At 34.7% G+C, this 26,279-nt stretch overlaps 1 protein-coding gene across 3 annotated transcripts in view; it reads left to right on the top strand.

The window, feature by feature from the left end:
* PTPN2 (protein tyrosine phosphatase non-receptor type 2) overlaps window positions 1-22,276 on the top strand; it is a 90,747-nt gene extending 68,471 nt beyond the window's left edge. For 2 of the 3 annotated variants that reach the window (XM_019711365.2, XM_074340405.1), the window contains 4 exons: window positions 1,249-1,458; window positions 2,396-2,548; window positions 8,637-8,818; window positions 14,030-14,385. In XM_019711365.2, the coding sequence (XP_019566924.1) occupies window positions 1,249-1,458; window positions 2,396-2,548; window positions 8,637-8,818; window positions 14,030-14,237 (753 nt within the window). In that variant the 3' untranslated portion in view covers window positions 14,238-14,385. Of the gene's footprint in view, window positions 1-1,248; window positions 1,459-2,395; window positions 2,549-8,636; window positions 8,819-14,029; window positions 14,386-21,907 lie in introns of those variants that run through there. The other variant, XM_019711366.2, reaches the window with a different exon arrangement.
* Window positions 22,277-26,279: the final 4,003 nt, after the last annotated feature.

Genomic DNA, 26,279 nt, shown 5'->3' with positions numbered 1-26,279 from the left:
TTGAGAACCTATGGATCATGTATATTTGGAATTATGAAAACTGGATGTTAGGAAAAATTAGTTACTAAAACTATATTATAAAAAATGTTTAAATATACTTTTTAAATTCTTGTATGTGTTTTATCAATGCTATACCTGATATAACTGAGTCTGGGACTTAGGACTCTATAATGAAAAATGAAAAAGGGATGTCAAGTAAGTGCAATCAAAAGCAGGATACTTATAACCATGAAAAATACCGTGTTTTTTTATGTTGCTTCTATGGCTTCGCCCTCAAAAAAAGTCTTATAATAAAATGAAAAACTGTGCAAAGGCATGTTAGAGGATTACTTCTTCATTTACAGAAATGAAGAATATAAGGCACAGAAGTGCTTCTTGGGTCAGAAGGCAATTGGCAAAAGCTAAAGAACATTTTCATAATTAGTTAGTCAGAAATATAAGATCATCAGGAATATCCAGGAAGTGATAGTGAATGCCAGGCAGGATTTAAGAGACAGGAAATATTTAGTATGTTGGTAAACCATTTTAGCACATCAGCAGAGGCATAGAAACAGTTTTATGATTGGAAATTATTACCATGGGGAAAAGCAGCAATTAGAAGAGAAATTTCAATTAAAAATGTAAAGATTGTTTTTTTAAATCAATTCTTGAATTGTTCCTCTGTGCCAGTATAGCAGAATCTAAAAGATAACTCATAGAATGGGAAAGATTATATCTGAAATAATTTTGGAATTCTTAAAAAGGAAACTATTAAAGAATGTAAAATTATACTGGAAATATATGGAAAAAAGGAAAAAACATCCATTTATCATGTAGGAATTAAAGAAAATATTGGCAACACACATGGTACAAGTTAGCAGTTAAGAATCCAAGTGCTACACCAGACTGCTTCTTCAAATCCTGGCTCTGCCATTTCTAAATGTGTGACCTTGAATAAATTACTTAACCTTGTGTCTCAGTTTTGTCATCTGGAAAATGGCCTTTAACAGGATTGTTGTATCATTAATACAGAAAGCTTAGAACATGCCTGCAAGCTAATGTGTTAGCTTTTGCTAATATATTCTAAATTCTCCTAAAGGAAATCTTCCAAACTTGTGTAAATGCTTATTAAAAACCAAAGAGGAAAATCATGGTACAAAAAGTCCATGGGATTAAAAGCATTACACAAAACACAAAATCTTTCTGAAGTGGTTTTTAAAAAGAAAAAAAAGTAGAATTAACTTTTTCCCCTTTATTTTTACATTTTAGAGTGGTGAAACCAGAACAATATCTCACTTTCATTATACTACCTGGCCAGATTTTGGAGTCCCCGAATCACCAGCTTCATTTCTGAATTTCTTATTTAAAGTGAGAGAATCTGGTTCCTTGAATCCTGAACATGGGCCTGCAGTGATCCACTGTAGTGCAGGCATTGGGCGATCAGGCACCTTTTCTCTAGTCGATACCTGTCTTGTTCTGGTAAGTGCTTCTTATGATCTAATTTTAGCCTTGTCTACTTTTGGTATTCCCACTGGCAAAAATTAGCTCTAATGTCAGTATCCCAGAACTGTGTTTTTCAAACTTAAACTTCTGCCTTCTTTTGGAAAAACCTAAAAATCTCGTTTATACTCTTTAATTAGGGTATAGGAATCGTTAAATCTTAACACATCTACTGTATTTACCACTCTGCCTATGTATAGTACTTTAATCAAAAATTGGATTGTTACATTAAAATAAACTTTGACATGTTTAAAATTCTGTGTATTTTGTTAGTGGTGAATATTAAAGATGGATTGTGTTTGTGCTCGTTCCCTGCCAAATGTAACTCCAACAACTTTTTTGCTTTTTCAGTTGCGGAGGGGGTTGTGGTGGTTTTAATAACAGATCAGTAGTCCAGGGCGGGTGCAGTGGCTCAGCAGTATCATTGTGGACGTAGACCCTTTCTGTCTTCCTTCTCTACCATGTCCATATGGCTGCTGTGCACAGAAATGGAGGTGGAAGGGCCCTGGACAAAAAGATTTACTCCTGCCAAGACTGTAAAAAAAAAAAAAAAAAAGGCACGGATCTCAGTGGATTTATCCTTACATTAAGCCAGAACTGGTCATAAATCCTTCCTTAGACCAAACACTGGCCAAAGTGAATTAGAGGTACTGTGATTGGTTTGGAATGAATTGTGAATCAGCTAAAGGACCAGACGTCCTCCGTCTACTACTTGAACAGTTGAGGTGTGGGGAGAATGGGTGTTTTGGGATGGTGGTTTTGGACATAAAGTTACAGCTTTGGTGGTAAATTATCCTTGTTCTTGAGGAGGAACGCAACACGTAGCAAAACTGTTAGCAAGTATCCTGTATTGCTTCTCTTTCCTGGGCTCTGTGAACAAAAGGATTGAATAATTTTCTTTCTACTTTTCTTGTAGATGGAAAAAGGAGATGATATTAACATTAAACAACTGTTACTGAATATGAGAAAATATCGAATGGGACTTATTCAGACACCAGATCAACTCCGATTTTCATATATGACTATAATAGAAGGAGCAAAGTTTATAAAAGGAGATTCAAACATACAGGTAAACCTTTTTAGGGGAAAAATAATACTTGTGTAATAAATACAATTAGTATCAAATAACTCCTTGCCATTTAAGCACTTAATGTTTCCCTTCGAAAACATATTTACATTAATGTGGTAAATCCAGCTGGCCATCTTAAAATTATAAAATTTAAGCTCACTTCCTCATATATACCTCAGCCTCATGTGAAATCCTTTCTGTTACTCAGAAGCCCTACTGGGAACAAGATTTCATTCAAGAAAGTGAAATTTTCGTTTAAGATGGGTTTATCCATTTAATCATTAAAATAAACCAAAAATTGTAGGTATTTTTACCCCATTAAAAACTTGACCTGGGATTATAGAATACTTAGTTTATATAATAGATACTTTATAACAAGGAGCAGCTTGAGTACTTACAACAGACATGAAATTCCAGTAGAATGTTACATTTTCTCAGGTTGATGGCTTTATTCTCAAAGATAGTCTTACTCCACATTTGCAAAAGCAAAGTTTAAAGACTGATTATCAGAGTTGTGTTATATAGTACTAACGTGAAATGTACAATAGAAACACAGAAGCAACAATTGATCCCCATTTCTTCTCTGATCTAATCACATAGTATTGGGCAAAAGTTGATAAAATCTCTTTATGTTTCTCTTTTATGAACACATTTACTAGCTCTGTAATATCTGTGATTACTAGCTAAAACAATAATTTTTTTTTTTTTTAAGGAGGGTGCAGCTCACAGTGGCCCATGCGTGGATCAAACCGGCAACCTTGGTGTTATTAGCACCATGCTCTAGCCAACTGAGCTAACTGGCCACCCAAGAATATTCTTTATAAGCCTTTTATAACTTAGGTCAGAATCTATCGTAATGGAATTAAGTATAAGTAGTTAAGTGTTACGTATTTCAAAAGCATATTAAAATATTCTTAAGCAATTCTATTTATCAGTAGCTAAAAACTTTTCTTGTTCTGATCATTAATGTTATTTGAACTAAATATTTAAGACAACTACTGATCAATACAGTTTTTAAGTTTCGTTGAAAAGGTTTTTTTTTTCAAATCTTTAAACAGCATTAAGAATATTTAAAAAAAAAAAAAATTATGTAAGTGTGGTTTTCCAGGACCCATCAGCTCCAAGTCAAGTAGTTATTTTAGTCTAGTTGTGGAGGGCACAGCTTACAGTGGCCCATGTGGGGATCGAACCAGCAACCTTGTTGTTAAGAGCACCACGCCTTAACCGACTGAGCCCCCGGCCACCCCTAAGAATAATTTTTATTGAAGAGAAACATTAGGTTACTCAGTGCCATCAGTCAGTAAAATAGTGTGTAGAAGATTAAGCTCCACAGAAGTCAGACCCTACTTCAGAAGTCAGACTTTAAACACATTGGATTTGCTTGGCAGTGAACAGTGATTTAGAAGTAAAAGTTACCTCAAATGTTTTAAGATTAGGAAAATGTCTCTCTTCTTTTTATCTCAGTGAGCTTCCACCACTTTAAATCTGGAATTTGAAAAAAGTTAAATAGTTACACTAAAATTTTTCCACCTACTTTTGTAGCTTCCCTAGTGGCCGTTATTTCCTGGTTGTTCTCACAGACTAATTGCAGGGAAAGTATGCTATCCTTTGGATAGTATCCCTACCTACACTTTAAATTTTTTTCAAACTTTGTTTTTTTAGTTTTAGACTATATATGAACTTTGAGGATCTTTATGAAATACTGTGAATTTGTTTTATTATAAAAATAATTAGTATATGTTGAATTATAAAAGAATTCACAGAATATGGAAGTATGTCATGTACAAAGTGGAAGTCCTCGTTAACTCATCTACCCCAAAGTTGTAATCCTTTTGGTGTGTATGTATTCTTCCAGGAATGTGTATTTATGTATATGGATTTGTTTATTTTACATAGATATTTTTCTCCTCCTAGAACTCCACTGTCCGACTCTATAGCCGTTAACACAGCACTACTGAGTACAGGTTTCCATGCTATGTGAAAGTAGAGCATTCCTGTGAAACCTTTTGTAAGCCAATTTGGCGTAAAAAGAAGAAGCAATCACACATTAATTTGTATGGAAACATTTTGAGCATTCCCAGACCCAAAAAATAACCCACCAAACCATACAAAATAACACATAAAACCTAAAATAACACTAACATACAGTAAAAGCAGTGCCACTTTTGCTGCTTAGGGTGTACACTGCCTATAGCCACTCACTGCAAAACAAACACTGAATGCTATTTTCATAAAAGTGAAAATCCTCTTCGGATTTTTTTTCAGTAAACAGAAACAAGTACTGATGTAGGTATTTCATAATAGTGAAGTGGCGTAATACAAATTTTTGAAAAGTGGGGAGGAAGGGTATGTGTATTGGAAATATGGTTGGTCTGAATTGAGATCTGCTTAAAATGTAAAATAACACACCAGATTTTGAAGATTAAATACAGGGAGAAAAAGTAAAATATCTCAATAATTTAAAAAATATTAATTATATGTTCAAATGGCGATATTTTTATGTATTGAGTAAAATAAAGCATTGTTAAAATTCAGCTTTTTTTTTAACATGGCTACTATAATTTTAAAATTATACATGTGGCTCACATATTTCATTGGATAGTGCTGAACTAGAACCTTAACTTAGAATAGAAATCTAAGAAAAGTAAAGTTCTCTGAAACCTTAAATCTTAAAACTTCACTGTTACAAAGATCTAAATTTACTTTTTATGTGTAGAAACCCCAAACTGCATAAATATAACTGTAGCCCATTGAAGGTATCCCTTTTGACATAAACAGATGTGAGAGCCAATTTATGAAACTTTTATTTCTCTTCATCTAATTCCTCCTCTTTGCTCTAGTTTTTAGGAAAAATTAATATTTGTAAGAAGAATGAAGGAATCTTCTTTTTAGTGAGCATGATGGCTGTGGGTGGGGGACAGGGGATATTTCCTGAACCTGTGTATCTCCAGAGAACTGTCTTTTTATTGGCACCCGACCCATGTAATTCTTCATTTCTGGTACTTTCTCCTAAAAGGGGACATCTGTTTTCACCTTCAGTCTTAATTTAGATTTTTATGATGCTAGTGATATTTTTATTATTGCAAACAGTTTTAAGTGAAGGTCTCTGGCATATGTGGACATAAAGTGATTTAGAACCTGTTGGGACAGGAGAACTGTTAATATTCACATCTAAAGTATATATGAAATCAGTAAATATCTCTCCTATCCCAACAGGTTCTATAATTATAATAACAGCACATATTCACTTATAGAAATCTCCAATGACCTTGACCTACCTAGATTAATATGGATAACTTTTAGTTGTCTCTCATAATGATATCATTTATCTTACATCTTTCTTGGCATAAAGTCAGACATAAATACACAATGTAGTTGCTGATATTACCGCATACTTATTAGCACACTCCCAGTATCAGTGATGACAGTAAACCTCGCAGAGTCACTAATCTAGTTTGGCAGTTCAGAATTGGTCTTGTAAGATTTCTAGCTGGTAGTTTGACACTACTAATAAAGTATTAAGTGAATGATATACTTTCAATGAATTACAGTGGGTTTCAAGTTTAATCATATCACTTCTCTGAGGAGCTTTCTTCGGTGAGAAATGGGTAGGATTGCAGAGAGTGGATGGGGTCTTATTGCTCAGTAGCACGTGGCACGCTGGCGTGTGGTTCAACATGAGTATAGAGTTAGAAAGATGAAAAACTGTCCATCTAGATAGCTGTACTTCCGGCCTCAGAATGAGAGCTTGGACAAGGTTGTAGCTAAGTGCAGTATTGATTCCTTGGTTTCCCCAGTCAGTACTGACAAGCCAAGACAGGTGATACTGGAGTGCCTGCTTAGTTGAGTGAGTTTGCTGCCAGAAAATGGCAAAATAATGTTGCCTTTTTTTTTTTTTTTTAATTCACTAGCATTAAATCTCTCTTTCGCTGTCCCCCACCTTTGCTGAGTGCTTTCCTTGTTGACATATTCTGAATTTGTTGCATATGCTGGGACGTGGTCCAGTAAGACTTGATTTTTGGCATCATCAGTTTATTGACATTGTTTGAGTTTTGTCCAAGTATAAGGCCAAGTTGCTGTAACTAGGTCTTGGTAAAGGATGGAAACTTCATAAATTGACCAGCATAAATTCTGGAGACAACATTTTTACTGGGTGTTTTCTTAAACTATATGGTGTCTGAAATTGATGAACTTTTTACTGGGGGGTTATTCACAAGGGATTATAGGCTAGTTAACCCAAACTACCTGAGTTAAAATTCTGGTCCTACTGTTCACTAGCTGTGTAGCCTTGGGCAAATTACTTCAACTCTCTCAACCCATCTCATCTGTAAAAAGGGTATTATAATGATAATAATAGTGGTACCTACCTCCAGTGGTTCTTGTGAGGATTAAGAACTAGTACATTTGAAGCATTAGAACAGTGTGGGATGTAGTGAGTGCTTAGTAAGTATCTTGTTTCCCCACTTGCATCTTCTTCAATATAAAAACAAATGCTATTTGGACTAAGTAACAAAAATTGAAAACAGGGAAGAAAGCAAAATGACAGCCATCTAAAGTGAAAACATCTTACTTTTATGTTTCATTATAGTAGTTGCTCAACTGTTGGCAAAATATTCTTTCTGGATGTGGCTTAAGTTTACTTAGGTCCTTGCTCAGGAGAGTTCAGTTCCACCTCAGTTGTTTCTGAAATGAAGTTAGAGACCTCTTGCCTTGAGGTCTGCTTCCTTTCTGAGCTTGTCTCAGTCCAGCTCTACGTGCTCTCACCTTCTAGCCAGCATATTGACCAGCATAAATTCTGGAGACAACATTCACTGTCTTCCAAATATAACAAATTAGAGAATTTTACATTCTATAAGTTTCCTGTGAATCAACCACTATAAAACAGACATTAATATGCAACTTAATAAAATAGACACATATAAGAAAGATGGACTGTAGTAAAATGCCTTTTTCTTTTTACTTCCTCTGTTGTATGATAATGACAAGCTAGAAACTAGTTTATCAGTGTATCAATAAACTTATCAGGGATTTTTTAAAATCAAAATATACAAGCATTGTTTTTAGCAATGCCATTTTGCACTAAAGTAACTCCAGGAATGAGCTTTTCATAATTCCAGAAAAGTGTAAGTTGCACTATTAACATTTCTGTTCAAATCATTAAAATCCTGAGACAATAAGCTATAGAGTTCCTTATTCATTAGATTCGAGACTCCATCCTGCCATGATAAGATCTTCAAAGAACCACCCGTCTATGCCAGCCATTTTATGCCAGTGTCAGAGTTATAAATAATCCAAACCATTGGCTCTCTCTGCTGCCTCCTTTATTACTTTTGTTATTGGCAAGGAGATAGATAGTTGTGTTCCCAGCCCTTACGGACTTGAGAGCCAGTGGTCCTCTGTGTTGAGGTTGTACTTGCCGCCTTCTCTCTCTCTGCACCTCTTCTTCCTCTCCCTCTCTCTCTAGGGATGGTGGCAGTGAGGGCAAAACAAAGCAAAACAAATTAATTGACGTTTGCTAGATGTGATGCTAGGCCTTTTCACATGTCATCTTATTAATCACAACAGGCTTCCAGGGTAGGTGTTGACATTCCTGTTTCATAGATGAAGAAAATGTAATTTCTCTTCATCATGGTCTAAATCCTGCCTGTTTTGAAGTCCAGACATGCTAGAGTTTTCCCTAACGCGGAGGTGGGCTAGCTGCCTGGCACTACTTAGTACTTATGGTAAGGACAACCAAATTAAAGTCCTGGCATCATGGGGACCTGCTTGGAGATCTCACCGTAGGTTCTGCATTCGATTAGACAATGGCAGTGACAAAGGAGATACACTAGATCACATTTAAATGCCATCTTGGTCATCGTTTCCAGTGTTACATACCTCTGGATCTAGGAGGCCAGCAAAATCTGGCTTTAGCTAAAATCTTCCTACTATGACTAATATTTTAGTGAGATCTTTTTTCATTCATCTGTTTGCATCACGGGGTTTTCTTAAAGTTAACTATTGAATTTCAGTTCATAAATTCTTTTAATATTAAGGAAAACCAAAATTTTAGTGTTTGCATTTGTTTTTATTTCTCTTCCTTACCTAGAAACAGTGGAAAGAACTTTCTAAAGAAGACTTATGTCCTGCTTTTGATCATTCACCAAACAAAATAATGACTGAAAAATACAATGGGAACAGGATAGGACTTGAGGAAGAAAAACTGACAGGTGACAGATATACAGGACTATCCTCTAAAACACAGGATACTGTGGAGGAGAACAGTGAGAGGTAAGAATAACATTCTTGAAAAGACAAGACTTTATTTTAAAATGGTTAGTAGATGTGAACTAATATAGGCCCTTTGTTTATCGAATTAATGTACCCTTTATTACGTAAGGGTATTTTAAGTAGTATATGATGACATTAATTTTAAAGACCTTTTATTCTATTAAGAGGCCAATATTTATAGACAGATACCAGTTGGAAAATGGTTTAACAAAATAACTAATTGAGTACAAAGTTAACAAAATAACTAATTGAGTACATATAATTAAATGGTAAAATACATAGTATGGTACCGAAAATAAATGGTATGAATACCTGCTGTTTGTAGAATTATGTAGTGTTCATAGTATAGTTATAATGTATTTGTAATATGCCTTTAATAAAACTATGAAATGTTTATTGAATATTAAAACTTTATTGCATTACTGGAAGAGGAAAACCTTTTTTTCCCGAAAAAAATCATATGAAATGCATTTCTGTACCTTTTGAGTTACAGAAATGTGTAAACTATTAAAGTTTTTAAATTTAAAAAGTTACATTTCTGAGACTAATTATCTCACATATTCTGAGGTGTGAGTCACTTAGTAAAGTAAATGAGCTCTTTTACTGCCTCTCTTGTATCTGAATGACCTTTTTCTTTTTGTCAAATACGCTTTTTATTGGGGGGAAATCTTATGTTGTAATTACATCTTTTATATTGAGATCTTGAGATGTGCTGTGAAAATCATTAAGGTCTCCTATATATATGGCTTCACTTTCATATTTCCCCAATATAAAAATTACCTGAATTTTATAAAAGGTAACATTGCAATACATAGCATATGTGTTATTATATATTATATTGAAGAGTTTATTATGACTTAGCAGTGCTGTTCCTTATTTATGGCTTTTGAGGTTTTAGACTACAAGTTAAAGCATAAAGTTGTTTATTTTTCCCTTCTTTCACCTTAAATATTTATATCAAGATATAGTATTGTTTTAAATTACCTTATCTCTTTTAGTAATAAGATTCTCAGGTTCCTGGTGTTGTAGTTTTGACTCGTATTACTTGGAGAATTTAATAGAAAACAGGCTTGATGATAGATAGAATTGGTGCCCATAGCATTTCAGTGGTGTTGAGTTTTAATCTTTAAGGACACAGGCCAACCATATTAACAGTTGCAGCAAGGTAAATCACTCACCCAAGTTTGACAGTACAGAGTAGATCAATAAAACCACTCAGGAGTTATAGAGTGACTGCAGAAGGTGGTTTTCAGAGGTGAGGGGGCAGTGTATGCATATGTTGTGTTCTTCCTTCGGGATAGCCGTAGCCAGAGCCTGTTTGAAAGCAAACGGAGGGTCCTCATGGGAAAGTAAGGATTGTGAGCGGAGGGGACTAATTGAGGGAGCAAGGTTATAGAAAAGTGAAGAAGCATAAAATAAAGATTACCCTGAAAATTTTTGTTGTTCAGTCCTAGTAAATTTTAATACTGATCTACAGCTTTGCATTAGAGATGCTAATAAGATAAATCAAAATTTTATTGAAAGGATTTCAGTTTCAAAGGAATGAAACACAATACTTTCTTCATTTTCATTATTAAATATCCTCCAAATCAGTGTTTTTTTATATTAAAGATCACATTCCCATAGTCATGAAATCTACTTAGTTATAAAAAACATTTTTAAAATAATAGAATACATAAAATAGAAATCAGAATTAAATTACAAAATAAAATAGGTCAGAGCACACAAATAGTAACTAAGTATTTTAACATTTTTATATATGTACATGTTATGTAAATTATATAGATAGTGTACATATTTAAAAGTGTGTTTGTGTGGGATTACTCTGTTGAGATGGTAAGATATTTCTTGCTGTAGGTTGCCATCAAGGTTTGAAAGCCAGTGTTCTCAATTATAGTACAACCCATAAACCCAGATGACTGAGAGTGGTGAACAGTTTGGATAAGTGAAAGATTATTTGGATCCTTCCCCAGTGAATTTGCATAGTGTAAATGACACCTGTTGAGACATGTATCGGCAGGAGCCTGCTGTGTGTGCCACTCCACCATGAAGAATTTCACATGTTCTTTCATAGGCAGGGATCCACAGGAGGCATTCCCTGCCAGTTTATGGCCTACATTGTATAAACATATAGGAAAACCTGGCCAGGTCCCACTTGGCATATTGTATTACATAGACCCAATTTCCTTAGGCCTACTTTAAAAAAATGTTATTGAATCATAAATTGAGAATAGTCCTTACTTCTCTGGAATTGCATTCTTAAACTAAGTAATGGCATCCCTTGGTACTTGTATTCATTCCATTCCTGAAAACATATGTATAGTACATTTTTGGAAAGCCGGAGGCTTTGTTTTGTTATTTCAAATGGGAAAATTTGTGTGTTCTCAGCCCAATCAAAACCATAACCAATTCTCCCCAAATCATAAAAATCCTCTTAAACACCTAGAGAACAAAGTATTTAAAGTATAATTATATAATCATGTAACACTCAGTGAACTCATTAGGTTTATATGGTAAATGACAATTGTTTTCTACGCTGCAATGTTAGAGATTCCATCAAAATTGAAACCTGGTTGTTGATGGCCCCAGGTTCCTGGCAGAAGTAAATATAGGGACCTATGAAAGGCTATCCCCTTGGGTCAGAGCTCTGTATTTTTACATATTTTATGTATGTTTTGCCTACACTTGAATACAAGTTAAATTTTTTCACTGACAGGTACTCACATATTTGTTATAGTGAATTTTCAATTCAGAGAGTGAATTCTGGGTAACAATTTTTGCAAGTCATTATAGCAGATGTTCAGGTTGACAGACAACCAAAGATACCTGTGTTTATAATAAATAAAAGTGGAAAAGACATTAGAAATCACTACAGGGCATACAGAGATAAGCAAAATAAAGTCTCCAAGTTGCTAATATATTATAAAACAAGAACCCAAATTAACAAATTATTTACTATTAGTTAATTACCATAAGATAAAGAATAGAAGGGTTCTAAGAGAAGAGGGAGAGTTGAAGAATAGAATTGAAATGAGAGGACCAGGAGAAGAAAACGTTTCTAGTTTAGAGGGTAACAGATTCAGATAAAAGCAAAAACCGTTTGGACAAGAACAGAGTTGTACACAGCAGAAAAATATTAGAAAGTTTTTGCGTGGACATATATTTTCAGCTCTCCTGGGTATATACCTAGGAGGGCAATTACTGGGTCATATGGTAACTCTATGCTTAAAATTTTAGGAACTGCCAAATAGTTTTCCACAGCAGCTACATCCTTTTACATTCCCACCAACAATGTCCAAAGAAAGTTCCAAAAGTCCAAAGAAATTTAACGTTGATAAAATAACATATAGTCTATATTCAAATTTCTCTAGCTGTCAAAAATCCACATAACTTTATTGAGATATAATTTGCATACCATAAATTTCATTCATTTGAAGTGTACACAATTCTATGGATCTAGTATATTTAGAGAGTTGTGTAACCATCGCCATAATCTAACTTTGGAACATTTTCATGACTCCAATCTCTATCGCCATTTAAAAAAATAATTCAAGATCTGATTGAGAAAAAAAAAAAAAAAGATCTGATTGAGGACCATGTTATTTGGTAACATGATTCTTTAGTCTACTTTAATCTGGAACTGTTTGCCACTTTTTTTTTCCTGGCTTGACAGTGGCATTCTTGCAGCTTCTAAATTTGTTACCGTTTCGAATGCCCCACAATATGGATTATTCTGTTTCTCTATTATTAAATTCAGATTAAATATTTTGGCTAAGAAAAAAGTTGGCTCTTAATGCAGTAGAAGACACTGAAAAGGTACTCAAGATATTTGATCAAGCTGTGTGATCAGAGCTATGCTTTAGGGAAATTACTGTGGTGATGTTTAATTTGGAGGCAGGGAAACTGGTTAGGTTTTTGCTGTAATACTGGCAGTAGTAACTTACATGTTGCCATTAGCCATTCTTTCTTATGTAGTCCTAGGACCATGTATTTTGGGATTTAAGGAAACAAAAATTCTATTTTGAATAGGAAAAGGGGAGTTAGAAATATATATATAGAAAAACAGAGCAAAACAGAATATCTTATAGAAATATTAAGTTAATAGCTTTTATTAGGGGCCTTTGTCAAAAATCAAATGTAAACACAACAGGATCAGATGCTAGGGGACTCGCTTGTCTTCCCACTATTGCTGGCTGGTTAACAAAGAAAGAAAACAGACAGTCACCAGTTCACATTTCAAAAAAGACAATAGGAATGAAAAAGGATCTCTCAAATATATTCATGATTCATTTGTTTCAAGAGCACTAAATCATTGCCTTCCAGTGCTCCACTCCTGCTTGGTTTACTCTTAATGTCCTACTAATAATGCACAACTCAAAGACAACTTGAGTTTATATCTTAATTGTTTTTTCAAAAACTGGATATTTAAAGACTGGATAAAAGTAAATGTGAAGCAGCGTGTTTTAAATTGCTCCAGTTGTATACTTGAGCAAAGTATGAAGGATCCTGCTATCTGGAATATATTTACATCACCTTTGTAATACCCATAGCCTATGGAATACTATTCAGCCATAAGAAAAGATGAAATAGTGCCATTTGCGACAACATGGATGGATCTTGAGATTATTATGCTAAGCGAAGTAAGTCAGATAGAAAAAGTCAAGAGCCATGTGATTTCACTGATAATGTGGGATATAAAACTGAAAGCAACAAAGGAACAAGACAAAGAAACAAAATCTCATAGACACAGGCAACAGTTTAGTCATTACCAGAGGGTACGGGGGAGAGGGTGGTAGATGAGGGAAAATGGGGTCAAATACATGGTGATGGAAGGAGAACTGACTCGGGGTGGTAAACAATGTGATATATAGATGATGTATTACAGAATTATACACTTGAAACCTATGTAATTTTACTAACCATTGTAACCCCAATAAATTTTAATTAAAAAAAAAAGAAACCACCATGCTTATTTTCAGGTCCTACTAAAAGTGTTTATTAATATAAAACTATTATCAGAAATTGTCACTGAATTATCAGAATACATCTCCAAGCCATTTAGAATATTGAGGCTTTTTTCCTTCTTTTTTTGCAATATTTGAATGAGTTGAAAAATGTATGGGGGGTTAGATATTTGAGCTCACGTCCATCCTCTATATTAGAGTAATTAAGTCCTGCCAAGCACTTCCTTTTATTTGTTTTTATTCATAGTGTTCTACGGAAACGAATTCGAGAAGACAGAAAAGCTAACACGGCTCAGAAGGTGCAGCAGATGAAACAGAGGCTAAATGAGACTGAACGAAAAAGGAAAAGGTGGTTATATTGGCAACCTATTCTCACTAAGATGGGGTTTGTGTCAGTCATTTTGATTGGTGCTTTTGTTGGCTGGACACTGTTTTTTCAGCAAAATGTCCTATAAATAAACAATTTTGCCCAGCAAGCTGCTGCACTAGTAGCTGACAGTGTTGCGTTAATATCAAGGGTTTGTCTATTAGCAAACTCCTCATAACCCAAAAATGGAGCGGTAGAATAGACACCAACCAGGTAAATGATATATTCAGTCCTCAGCCCTACATCTCAGGGCACTGCCCCCAAACTGTAAACGGCTATCTAAAATAAAGACTTTAATACCTGTTAAAAACTGGTACATTTTGGAACTGTATTCATACATGTTAAACGTAATATTTCACCCGATCAGATTGAGAAATCCTTTGTCACAAGGATTTGTTTTTGAGGCTATCTGGATTTTAACCTGCACTTGATATAAGCAATAAATATCTGGTTTTATCTACATTATTACTGGAAAGAAAATGACCTTTAAATAATGCGTGTAATGTATAATGTACTATTGACGTGGGCATCAACATTTTATATTCTTAACCGTTTCAAGGTAAATATATTTTATAAGTATCTATTTAATCTTTTGTAGTTAAATGTACTTTTTTAAAAAGCTCAATTTGAAAAATCTGTTACCATAAAAAATAAATTGTATGTTGATTTATTTGTACTGGATACATTTTCATAAGGAGAAGTTTGATAAGAGCAGTTAGAACTCTGAATAAGCATTTTCTACTACATATTTGCATTTGTTTTATGTTTTACAGTTTTCCCAATTTTAAAAAGAAAAAGAAACAAAAATTTTCCCTAAAAATATCTTTGAAAGAAAATCTACTTACTGGCATAGTCAGGTAACAGTTGGTCAAGACTTTGTAAACAATTGGTTTCTGTAAAGCCCATTATTAATACTGTTTATTTTTCATGAAAATTGAATATAACTACTCTAATTTATAATTGGGGTAAATCATGATTTAGGAAATAAAAATAAGGAGCAGCATTTTACTATCCATGATTTCAGTTTACTAGACTGAAGTTTTGAAGTAAAATTTTTTTCAAGTTCTTTCTACATCAATAAATAGTATGATGATGTACAAGCCTCATATTGTCCCTTTAACTTCTTAATGGGTATTTTAAAAGTATATTATTTAATTAATTTAACTGCTCGTTTGAATGCTAGCTTTCTTCAGATCCCAACATTCCAATAAGTGCTTAGCTTGTTTAACTTAATAGTTGTCATAAATTTAATTGCTGAAATAATGAAATCACATTATTTCAGTGGTTTTCAAACTATGCTCGTTGGGTTCCTAAGGGATCACCAAGAGGTGTTAGGGAGGACTCCAAGCTATCGACTTGGGCTTTGAACCAGACCACCTCGCCTTCATTTATTTTATAGACTGCATAAGATTTCTGCATGAGGTTTAATTATTTAGCAGGTCAGTTGTAATTTAAAAAACAGTTTGAAAACCATTGGTATAGATGTTTTTAATTGACTTGAGTGTCCTTGAATGTGTTAAATTATGCTGCAAGTATGAAAGAGGATGTAGGTGGTACTACATATTAAATAAACTTGTGCCTGTGTCCTAATTCAGTATTATTGTGTCCTGTAACGTTTAAATGGAGAGGAGGTAAGAGGGACATTTTCTTATGTCTGTCTGCATTACACCTGTGTTCGGGCGCCAAGACCTTTATGTGTAAGGTCACTATTGGTTTAAAATCTTTCTTTCCAATTTGCCTGGGTTTGCATTTGCTAAAATACAGGATATTATTCTGCAAGTCAAATATGGATAGACGCTATTAAATTTCTAATTGAAGATAGCCTTGCTTTAAACAAAAAGGTAAAGACTTCTTAGAGAAACGATGCTGATAATGAAGCACATCGCCCCTCCGCGTGGTGGGTGTGCTTCCCTGGATTCACTCTTGCAGCTTTGCTTTTTGTCTGCCTTCTGTCCTTCTGGGTGGTATTTGTTGTAACATTTTTAATCATAGTGTAGTAAACATTTGTTGATGAACTTCTGCAATGGTTAGTCATCTTACCTCTTCCAAGCAGATCCTTGAGGATAGTATGTTAAGTTTTTACCAGTAATAATATTTTTGGTGGGTGCCATGTACTAATTATTGAAAAGATACGGCAACGTGCTGTGGTGCCTATTATCATCATCCTGATCCTTTATTAAATGAGGTGTTCTAGTCACAGAGAGGAACCAGAACTGGCTCCTGCCTGCTTAGGTAACAGCCAGAGGAAAAAGTTAGCAATTCTTGATGGGTTCTACATCTTTACAAAACTTGTGTATCCTTAGGTCTTCATAATATTTTCTAATTATAACAAATTTTAAAGTCAGTTGTGTAGTTTGACTTTACTGAGGTAATATTTTTTAATAGGTTAAGGAAGAAAAAAAAGGTTTTTTTAAAAGCCAGAGGCTTTATTATTGACATTAACAAAAGGATATTTACATTGATATCTAGTTCATGTGTTTTTATATCTATCCCTGCACTAAACTGACAGCAACCTTGGATTTAACGCCATCTTCTCTGGCTACACAAGCTGGTTACACACATTTCCAAGTTTAGCCGAGTATTTTATGCTGTCCTACTACTGATTTTTATTTATACTTGCACATATATGTAAAAATATAATTCTCCATATTTAGTTTATCCATATGTAAAAATTAAAATAAGACTGTTTGCCTGAATTCTTAAAGGGTTAAAAAATGTAATATACAAGTGCATAGGGAACTTTAGAACAATATAAAGACAATTTTTGATGTTCAGAGGATTTTTTATATATGTAAATTTTATTGGGGAACATTAGGGAACAGTGTTTCTCCAGGCCTATCAGCTCCAAGTCGTTGTCCTTCAATCTGGTTGTGGAGGGTGCAGCTCAGCTCCAAGTTCAGTCGCCGTTTTCAATCTTCAGTTACAGGGGACACAGCTCACCATCCCATGCAGGAATTGAACCAGCAACCTTGTTAAAGACTCGCTGTCTAACAGGATAGCCGCCCCTCCAGAAGCTCAGCAGCAGCTTGTTGTCTTCAATTTAGTTGTGGAGGGTGCAGCTCACTGGCCCATGTGTGAATTGAACCGGCAACCCTATTGTTCAGAGCTTGTGCTCTAACCAACTGAGCCACCCGGCCACCCCGTTCAGAGGATATTTTATATATTTGCTCTGTCCTTTTCCTTTTTTATCTTTTTTGTCCATTTCTGTATGTATGAATATTTTTTACCAAGGAAAGAGAAATGAAATTTAAAAAAAAAAAAACTTGTTTATTAAAAAAAAAAAAATAGATCTGCTTAACAGGTATGTCAGATGAAAGAGTTTTAACTCTTAATTTTTTGTGCTTGTCCCTTTGTTTTAAATAAACTAGAATTAATGGTGTGATTCAAAAACTACATATTGGTTTAAAAAGTAGTTTATGACATGGAGCAGTCCTCCAGTTTTAGTACCAATTCCTTCTTTGCTTTCAGCAGCAATTCATAGTGATGGTTGCTGCCATTTATTGATTGTTTACTGTGTGCCAGGCACTGTGCCGAGCACTTTCTATATATTATCCTTTCTAAGCCTCACAAGTTTGAGGTATGTAAGTATTGTTATTATTAAGCCATAATCAGCCTGAGACTTGACATTTCCACGTTCATTTATGGTGCTATCATTGAAAAGTCTCAAAGAAAGACTTACCTTCTGGAAGTCATATCCCTCTTAGAAAAATATCTCTGATTAGATTCTATATAGAATACACACAGGCCAGAACCTGATTATATTAGAAATATTTTTATTAACCATTATACACTCTATTTTAATGAGTACGTCTTTCTCCAAAGTGCCTGCCTGGTTATTGTACAGATTTTTAAATCTAGTTGTCATTGATTTTTACTTTTAGATACAAATATTACAGAGATTTTTTTTAATGTAGTCTATTATAAGTCTAATGCCATTATGTATATCATCCATTTCTTCCTGTGTTCAGGAAGAGTCTAGGAGTCACTCCTTCTGTCAACATTGATTGCCCACCCCACCCCCCAGCGGGTCCATGTGGGTTTGTCAGTGGGGTAGAGAATGTGGATCTCCTAATGTGCTGCATGGTATAGCAGAGTTTGAAGGGTGGCTGAGGTCAGAACTTGGAGCAGCGATCCCAATCTGGAACTAAGTATATACCAGAAATGTCTGTTCTGTGTTCTCGTTTCTACATTAACAGTTAATTAAGTCTCTTACTTTAAGATACCCTTGTTTGGCTTTGACTTACTTAGATGATAGGGGCACAAAATCTTATAAAATTTTGAAAATTAGAAACATAGTAATTTTCCACATAATAAAATTACATTCTCCTGTCTTAAAATAGAGGTCTTGGTTGGTCATTCTTTGGATGATTTATTCCGGAAGCGACCTGTTTCTTTCATCTTTTTCTCTAGTTCATGTGTTTGGATTTGATTCAATTTTTCTTATACCTATCTTCAAAGCACTGTTTATGGGACAACACCAACTGCTCCTACAACAGTGGATATGTTAGAAATTGCAACCATCTCTTCCATTGAATATGTATAAGTAATAACATGCCTTGGTGGGAAGAAACTCAGGTTGTGTAAGCTCCGTACTGCCTCTTCTACCCAGGAATCCTCAGTGCAGATACTGCTATCCACTTACTGGCTATATTCCATGTACCCAGCCATAATGTAGTCATTTCATTATTCATCACTTGGGAATTGAACAATTTAAGCTTCTAAGATCTGAACATTTTATGCTACCCACTTTGATAGGCAGTGTTCTAAAGAAAAAACCATTTTCTAGGAAAATGGTATGAATTTGGCTATCTCAGTTTTGCCTTAGCAGTAGGAATTTTCTCCATATTCACCACATTCAGAGTGCTCCAAGAACAGCATTGAGCAATTCTACACAAATGTTTTTCTCTCAGCACTCTGCAGAGAAACGGTTATCTCCTTTTGCTACTGGATTCTGGGAACTTCATTGGGGAGAATTTTTCCTCACTGTCACTGCCGATCCTTTTCTCTTGTTGTATGCCATTTACTCCATCACAGAGTATTGCCAGGTATAAGCAGTGAATCAGACAAGAAGCCACTGCTTGGTTTGAGAGGCTTTGTCTTTATTAGTAACAACCTGACAATAAAAACAATTTTAAAAAGCTCTGACAATCACTGTGCAGTCCATTGGGAGGATGGAAAGTTCAATCTTTTGAATTCTTTATATTTTGGTTATATAATTTAGAGTGGAATATGGAAATTATAGGATTTAGTGAGGGTATTACTTATAGAGTCGACAACTGTCTGGTTTTCTAGTACCTAGTATGTTTTCGGTAGGCTGTAAGGAGAATTGTATAGGATTTTTTTTTTTTTTCTTTAGAGAGACCATTTCTTAAAGAAGAACATCAGTTCTTTATTCTAATTTGGCGTAGATGTTTTAGACTCATGCAATATATCAGTTTACTCTAAACAAAAGTTATTTTGAGTTTGGTAAATTCAGGAGAGGGAAACTAGGTAAGTTAATTTTGTTTATAAGGCAATGCTTTGCTCACCTTAGAGAAGTTTTTGTTATTTTTCAATAAAATATTAGTGTGAATATCTGGTGGCAAAAAGTATTTTGGGTGCACTTTTGACTTCTTGTTAAGTCAGGTGTGGAGCCAGCTTAGGAATGTTTTTCTCTGCCTGTAAAAGCCACACCTCTTACCCATCCCAGCATTAGGATTCTTGGCAGTGTGTGAGGGCCACTTCTCCAAAGAAAGTGCCTAGCAGGGCAAATTCCACTTGATTTGTTCGAACCCATTTTACTTTTGCCTTGTTAAATAAAATGGCAAAAAATGATTGAGGTGAACATATTTTTTTCCTAAAATGAAACCCATTTGTCTTTTCAGTCTTGCAAATAAACAGTCTTTTAAAATAGTTAAGACTACCAATGATTTCATCTTATTTTCTTATTTCCCAGAATAATACAAAGAAAAAAATAAGTGAATCTTTAAAAACCTGTCAAATGTTAGTTGGAAATTAACACATGGAAATTTTAGTTGTTGTAAGTGGCCTTTCATCCTTGGTAAATGTGTCTTTAACACCGTGCTAGGGAAGGCAACATTGTAATGAACAGGTCTGCCAGTTAGTTTAAATACGTAACCTAAATTTAACCCGGTAACACCTTTTCTAGATACATCGTGCTATCCTAATTTTCAGAATAAGAAAACTGTGTCAAAGGATAAGTAACTTGCCCAAAATTGCACAGCTAATACATGACAGAGCTGAGATTCAAACTCCAGTCTGTAGAATTCCAAAACTTCAGACCTCATACATTTTCCAGTATGTCACACTGATTCTGTTTTTATGCAGTATTTAAACCAAATATTTAAATTGGAAAACATTAGACAACTACTTTTACCTGTTAAAAATTAAAATAACCCTCTATTTCTTAAGTGAAACAAAGATTTTTCCGTCTAAAAAATTTAGTGACACGGTTTGCACTACCTACCACTGGACCAGAACATCAGAATGTTCTCCAAACTATTATTTTGTTTACTTTGATTGGTTGGATTAGGTTTCTTTTAATGAATAGTTTTCTGTATGCGTGGGAAATAAATATGTATTTTACAGTAGTCAGAATCATTAATAACCTTTCCTTCAGCCACTTGGGTTCAGGGTTTTATAGATCCTGCATTAAGCAGCCCACAGACATCTAATGAGAACAATTTCTTGATTATTTGACATGTCTCTATCAGAGCTGGAAAATCAGAGAAAAGGGTATTCAGAACACTCAGGTGCTTGGTACTGTTATTCTTTACTTCAGTAAGGAGCCAGTATTCAGGAAAAAGCTCAATTCATAGTATTTGGGGATTTTTGACTAAATGTTTTGGCTAAATATATGGATATGATTTATATTTCCTGTTTATATATGTGGAGATACAATAATGGCGAGTATTTAGATTATGGGGTTATTTTGTCATAGTGAGGGAAGTTGGGGGAAGAATGGAAATACCATTTACCTCCTCAAACGTTCGGCTATTTGCAAATATTGTGAAAATAACATCAGAAACTCAACTGCCCTTAAAATAGTTATTTCATTTGTCTATCGCTTGTTTAAACTCTCATTTATCTTTACTTTTGGCATTAAAATACAATAAATCTGTCAATTACCTATGTCTGTGTTTTCTTTTATATTGATAGTAACTAAATTGTGTCACTTCCATTCTGTGTTGCTATAATCATTAGTATTATCCTTCAGGACAAAAAGCATGCTGGTAACAGTCCTTGATTTAAAGATATAAGCCAACTTTATGTTCAAACATTACGCTCACAATATTTTTAGCAGTATGATACAGTGGAGGTCCAAATTGGACTAGACTTTTGAATTGAATGCCAAAGTATTGGTAAGTCTTAGCATATACCGTATAATCTTGCTAAACTGTTGTGGATACATTTTTTTAAACCTGTCTGTCTGTCAGTATCTCACATGGAGGTCATTTCTTGAGTATACAGGATGACCTACAAAATTCATAATTAGTAATTCTTGAAAAATAATATGAGTTATGGTGCTTTAACGTGAGTCTACCACACACCACCAATTCTGTCTGAAAATTGAGCACTTAAGCAGTTTTACCAAGATGACAGTGAAGCACTTAGTGTGGTTGAATGTGATATGTTGGAATGTTTTTTGGTTGCCTTTTTTAGTTCATTGTTAGTCCTTTTATGTTTGTGTGTATCTGTGTACGTCTGTGTGTTTGGTAAATATGAATTGAATAGATGACTTCTTATTTTATGTTTTAGGCCAAGATTGACAGACACCTAAATATTCATGACTTGAGAATATTCTACAGCTATAAATTTTGAACCATTGATGTGCAAAGCAAGACCTGAAGCCCACTCTGGAAACTAAAGTGAGGCTTGATAAATCTGTAGATTGCCTCACACATGTCTGTTTACAAAGTAAACTTTACATCCAGGGAATGAAGAGCACCACCAGCAGAAGACTTTGCAGAATCCTCTAATTTGATGTATTGTTAAGTTTTTTAATGCGTGTATGAAATGTGGAAAGATGTAAAAGAAATAAATTAGGAGAGACTACTTTGTATTGTACTGCCATTCCCACTGTATTTTTATACTTTTTGGCAGCATTAAATATTTTTATTAAATAGACTGTGTTGGTTTGTGTGCATTATCTTAGGGCAGTTCTGTTTCAAATGATGTTTTAAGGATTTACTCTCAATTTTTTATAACAATTGGCATTTAAATTGAAATTGGTTCATAACGCTGGTCACTTGCTTCTTAAGATTTTTTTTTTTTAGTTGCCCCTCAGTAATCTATTAATATAGGTTAGGTGAAAACAACAAAAGAAAAGTTACCGTGTTTCCCTGAAAATAAGACCTAGCCGAGCAATCAGCTCTAATGCGTCTTCTGGAGCAAAAATTAATATAAGACCCGGTCTTATTTTACTATAATATAAGACCAGGTCTTATATAATGTAATATATAATATAATACCGGGTCTTATATTATTTTTTTATTTATTTTACTATAATATAATTTTTTATTTTACTATAAGACAGGGTATAATATAAATAATGTAATACCGGGTCTTATATTAATTTTTGCTTCAAAAGACACATTATAATTGATTGTATGGCTAGGTCTTATTTTTGGGGAAACACAGTATTTCTTTTGTTGCTTGGAAAAATACCAATGTGGATAGTGGTATTAATTTCAAGGAAGTACAACTCAATGCAGTTTTTAAAAATCACAGTGTTATTGTTGTGTTAGATGTTGTGCTTTCCCCCAAACATTTCCTGTTATAAAGAGACCAAAGATTTCCTTCCTGAGTGAGGCTTTTGACTTCTTCACCATTAATTTTCCAACTAAGCAATGGGTTTGGGCTATGTATTCAGTCAGTTGTCAGGTAATTGGTGATATTCTTGTTTTCCAAAGATACTCAAGCCTCTGCATCACACAGACATCCCCTTAACGGTATAACAACTCAGTTGTTTTGCACATTGAAAGTTTTACACTGTTCATTGAATATGTCTATTTCATCTTTAAAAATTTACGAACTCACATTGTTTTTCAGGGGTTTTTGGTCTATTTTAGGAGTAAGCAAACTATTATCCCTGCTAAATCTATCCTAAAGAATGCATGGAAAGTTTATTGTACCCCAAAGGAGTGTAGCAAAGATAATCCTCGCATTGTGTTAGCAAAGCTTTAAAGCGTTATCTGCATTCAATTACGTATTTCCTCACTTCCCATGTTTACCCCGTTATTTTAGGAGCAAGCAGACTATTATCCCTGCTAAATATATATATATATATATATATATATATATATATATATTCATCCAGTATTTCACTTTCTGTGACCTTATCTTGTATCATTCCAGAAATGACCCAGAAAAGTCATCTTAACTCATACTGTAGCCAAATGCAGTTGACACGCTTCAATTCTACCTTATATGTCTTGACAGTGATATTAAGAACTCCTTTTCTGAAGCTTTCTTTTTAGACTTAGACCTCCCTCTGGATTTTCTTCATCTCAGTCTTTTGCCTGACTCACGCACGCACTCTCTCTTTTGTTTTTGGTAGGAATACAACATGAAATCTACCCTCTTTACCAAATTTTTAAGTGTACACAATTGTTGTATAGTTACAGTGTTGTACAGCAGATCTCTAGAGCATTTTCATCTGGCTTAACTGAAATTTTACGCTTATTGATTAGTAACTCCTATTTTTCCCTCCCCCCAGACCCAGCATTCCACTCTTTGATTTTATTAGACTGTTTTAGATACTTTACATATAAATGGAATCATCTAGTATTTTGCTTTCTGTGACTAGCTTGTTTCACTTAGTATAGTATTCTTAAGGTTCACCCATATTCACATACTACATAATTTCCTTTTTTAATGCTGAATAGTATTCTATTATACGTATATACCACATTGTCCATTCATCTGTCTATGGACTTTCAGGTTGTTTCCACATCTGGACTATTGTGAATTGTGCTGCAGTGAACATAGGAGTGCTGATACCTCTTAGAGATACTGATTTCAATTCTTTGGGATAAATACCCAGAAATCGGATCGCTAAATCATGTGGTAGTTTTTAATTTTTTGAGATACCTCCATTCTGTTTTTCATAAGAGCTGTATCATTTTACAGTCTCACCAACAGAGTGCAAAAGTTCGAATTTCTCCACATGCTCACCAACACTTTTTTTTTTATAATAGCCATCCTGACATTAAAAAGTGATATCTCATTGTAGTTTTTGTTGGCTTTTCCTGATAACTAGTGGTGATGAGTATTTTTTCATACATTTGTATGTCTGTTTTGGAAAAATGTCTATTCATGTTTTTGGGCCTTTAATGGGTTAATAGCTTTTACTGTTGTGGAAGTTCCTTATATATTTTAGACAAACCCTTTATCACATATATGATTTGCAAATATTTTCTCCTATTTAGTAGGTTATCTTTTCACCATGATTGTTTTTCTTTTGCCTGACCCTTAATATTGGAGTTCCCAAGGACTCCATCTTTGGGCATTTGATTTTAATTTTAATGCACTTACCCTTGGATGATCTCATCTTTGCCCAAGTTAATACCTCTGAGCTGGTTATATGCAATTTCTTTACCACCCAGATGACACTTCTGAGTTTTAAACCATATATCCCATTGACCTTAAACAGACAACTAGATATTTCTTCAGCAAAATGGGTTTATTCGGGAATAACATTGAATTGCAATTCGGACACATGGTGAACCATGCACAATTCCAGAGAAACTAGAGGAATGTTCTTATGGTTTTGGTAGGCTGTTGTAAGCTTAAGAGTCCATTGAAGGAAACTGAAAGTTTGAAGTATAGTGACTTTTTATTAGCTGAGTTATGGCAGTCTCCCATTGGCTGAGCTGTTAACTAGGCAAGGAGGAATCTTCCTCCAGAGGTAATAAAGTAGTATTACCTTCTGTTTGAGATGCAAGATACATCTCTTCCTGTTGGGGTCAGGAGTGCGTTGAGTGAGAAGTATGGGAGTTCTCTCTTCTAGCCTCCCAACTCCATTTTAAATGAGGTTTCTGTTCATTAGTTTTTCCCATTTCCCCCTTTTGATCAAGATCATTCTCCAAAAGCATCACTGATCAAGAGTCAGGTTTTCCGGATTCAGTGGCCTTTTGCTTCTCAGTGCCTGGAAGGAACTTCTCTGGGTGTTTTATCCCATGTCAGAGAGAAAATGCAAAAATTGTGATCACATTTGAGTAACGAGGAGTAGAAGGAAGATCTCTCAGGCATTTCCCAACTAAAGTCTGTGTTGTAGAAGAGTGAAGGTGGCAAAGTACACTCAGAACTGAAAGAATTAAGCTCTTTGGGAAGATACAGTGCAGGAATAAAACAGGAAGCAATTAAACTATTATCTCAAACTGTTTGGAACAAAATGCCTTAATAATACAGCCTGTAGTTTGCAAATTCAGAGACTGAATTTGGATAAGAGTCCAGTTAGTTAATAGTCTAGATCAGGGGTGTCAAAACTTTTTTCAACGGTTTTCACCAAGGCCCATATGCGGTAAAATACACAAACAGCCGGGCCACTCACTTGAGGTGAAGTACGTATTGCCTCACCTGATTTATTTAAGTAAACTATATTTTTGGAATTTGCTGCGGGCCAATTAACAATGGATTGTGGACCGCAGTTGGCCCGTGAGCCGCAGTTTTGACACCCATGGTCTAGATGAAAGACTTCTGTGAATTTTAAATCTTCACCTTCAGGTCACCAGATAGTGTGCAGGTTCAGTCAGAGTTAGGTGCTTTCTCTAGACGTGTCGTGAATCCAGGAGTCTTTCCTGGAGTTTGGTGGCACCAGGGTTGGTTAGCAGTAATAGGGGCCTTCCCAGTGAGGTTGAAGAATCAGTCTGGAAGTGTCTTCCAATAGACCAGGTTGCAAAGTGTTGCTTAAGATCTTCATTTCCCTGGAGTGCACTGTGAAAAGATTGCCAGAATGTGGTTAATGTTGATAGAAGCAATTAGGTCTTTATAATATTGAAGTATATCTCATCAGCTGCAGATCAAGAGGGGCAGAAGCCAATTGCATTGGGTGCCCTGTCACTGTCTCAAAGGGTGAGAGTTTGAGTTGCAAAGCGGTGAATCTGAGATTTAGAAGAATCAACAGCAG

The sequence above is a fragment of the Rhinolophus sinicus genome, linkage group LG09, assembly GCF_036562045.2.
Source record: "Rhinolophus sinicus isolate RSC01 linkage group LG09, ASM3656204v1, whole genome shotgun sequence".
In the NCBI taxonomy this organism is placed as follows: domain Eukaryota; kingdom Metazoa; phylum Chordata; class Mammalia; order Chiroptera; family Rhinolophidae; genus Rhinolophus; species Rhinolophus sinicus.
The sequence above is the reverse complement of the archived record's forward strand: the minus strand, read 5'-3'. Positions and strand labels throughout refer to the sequence as shown.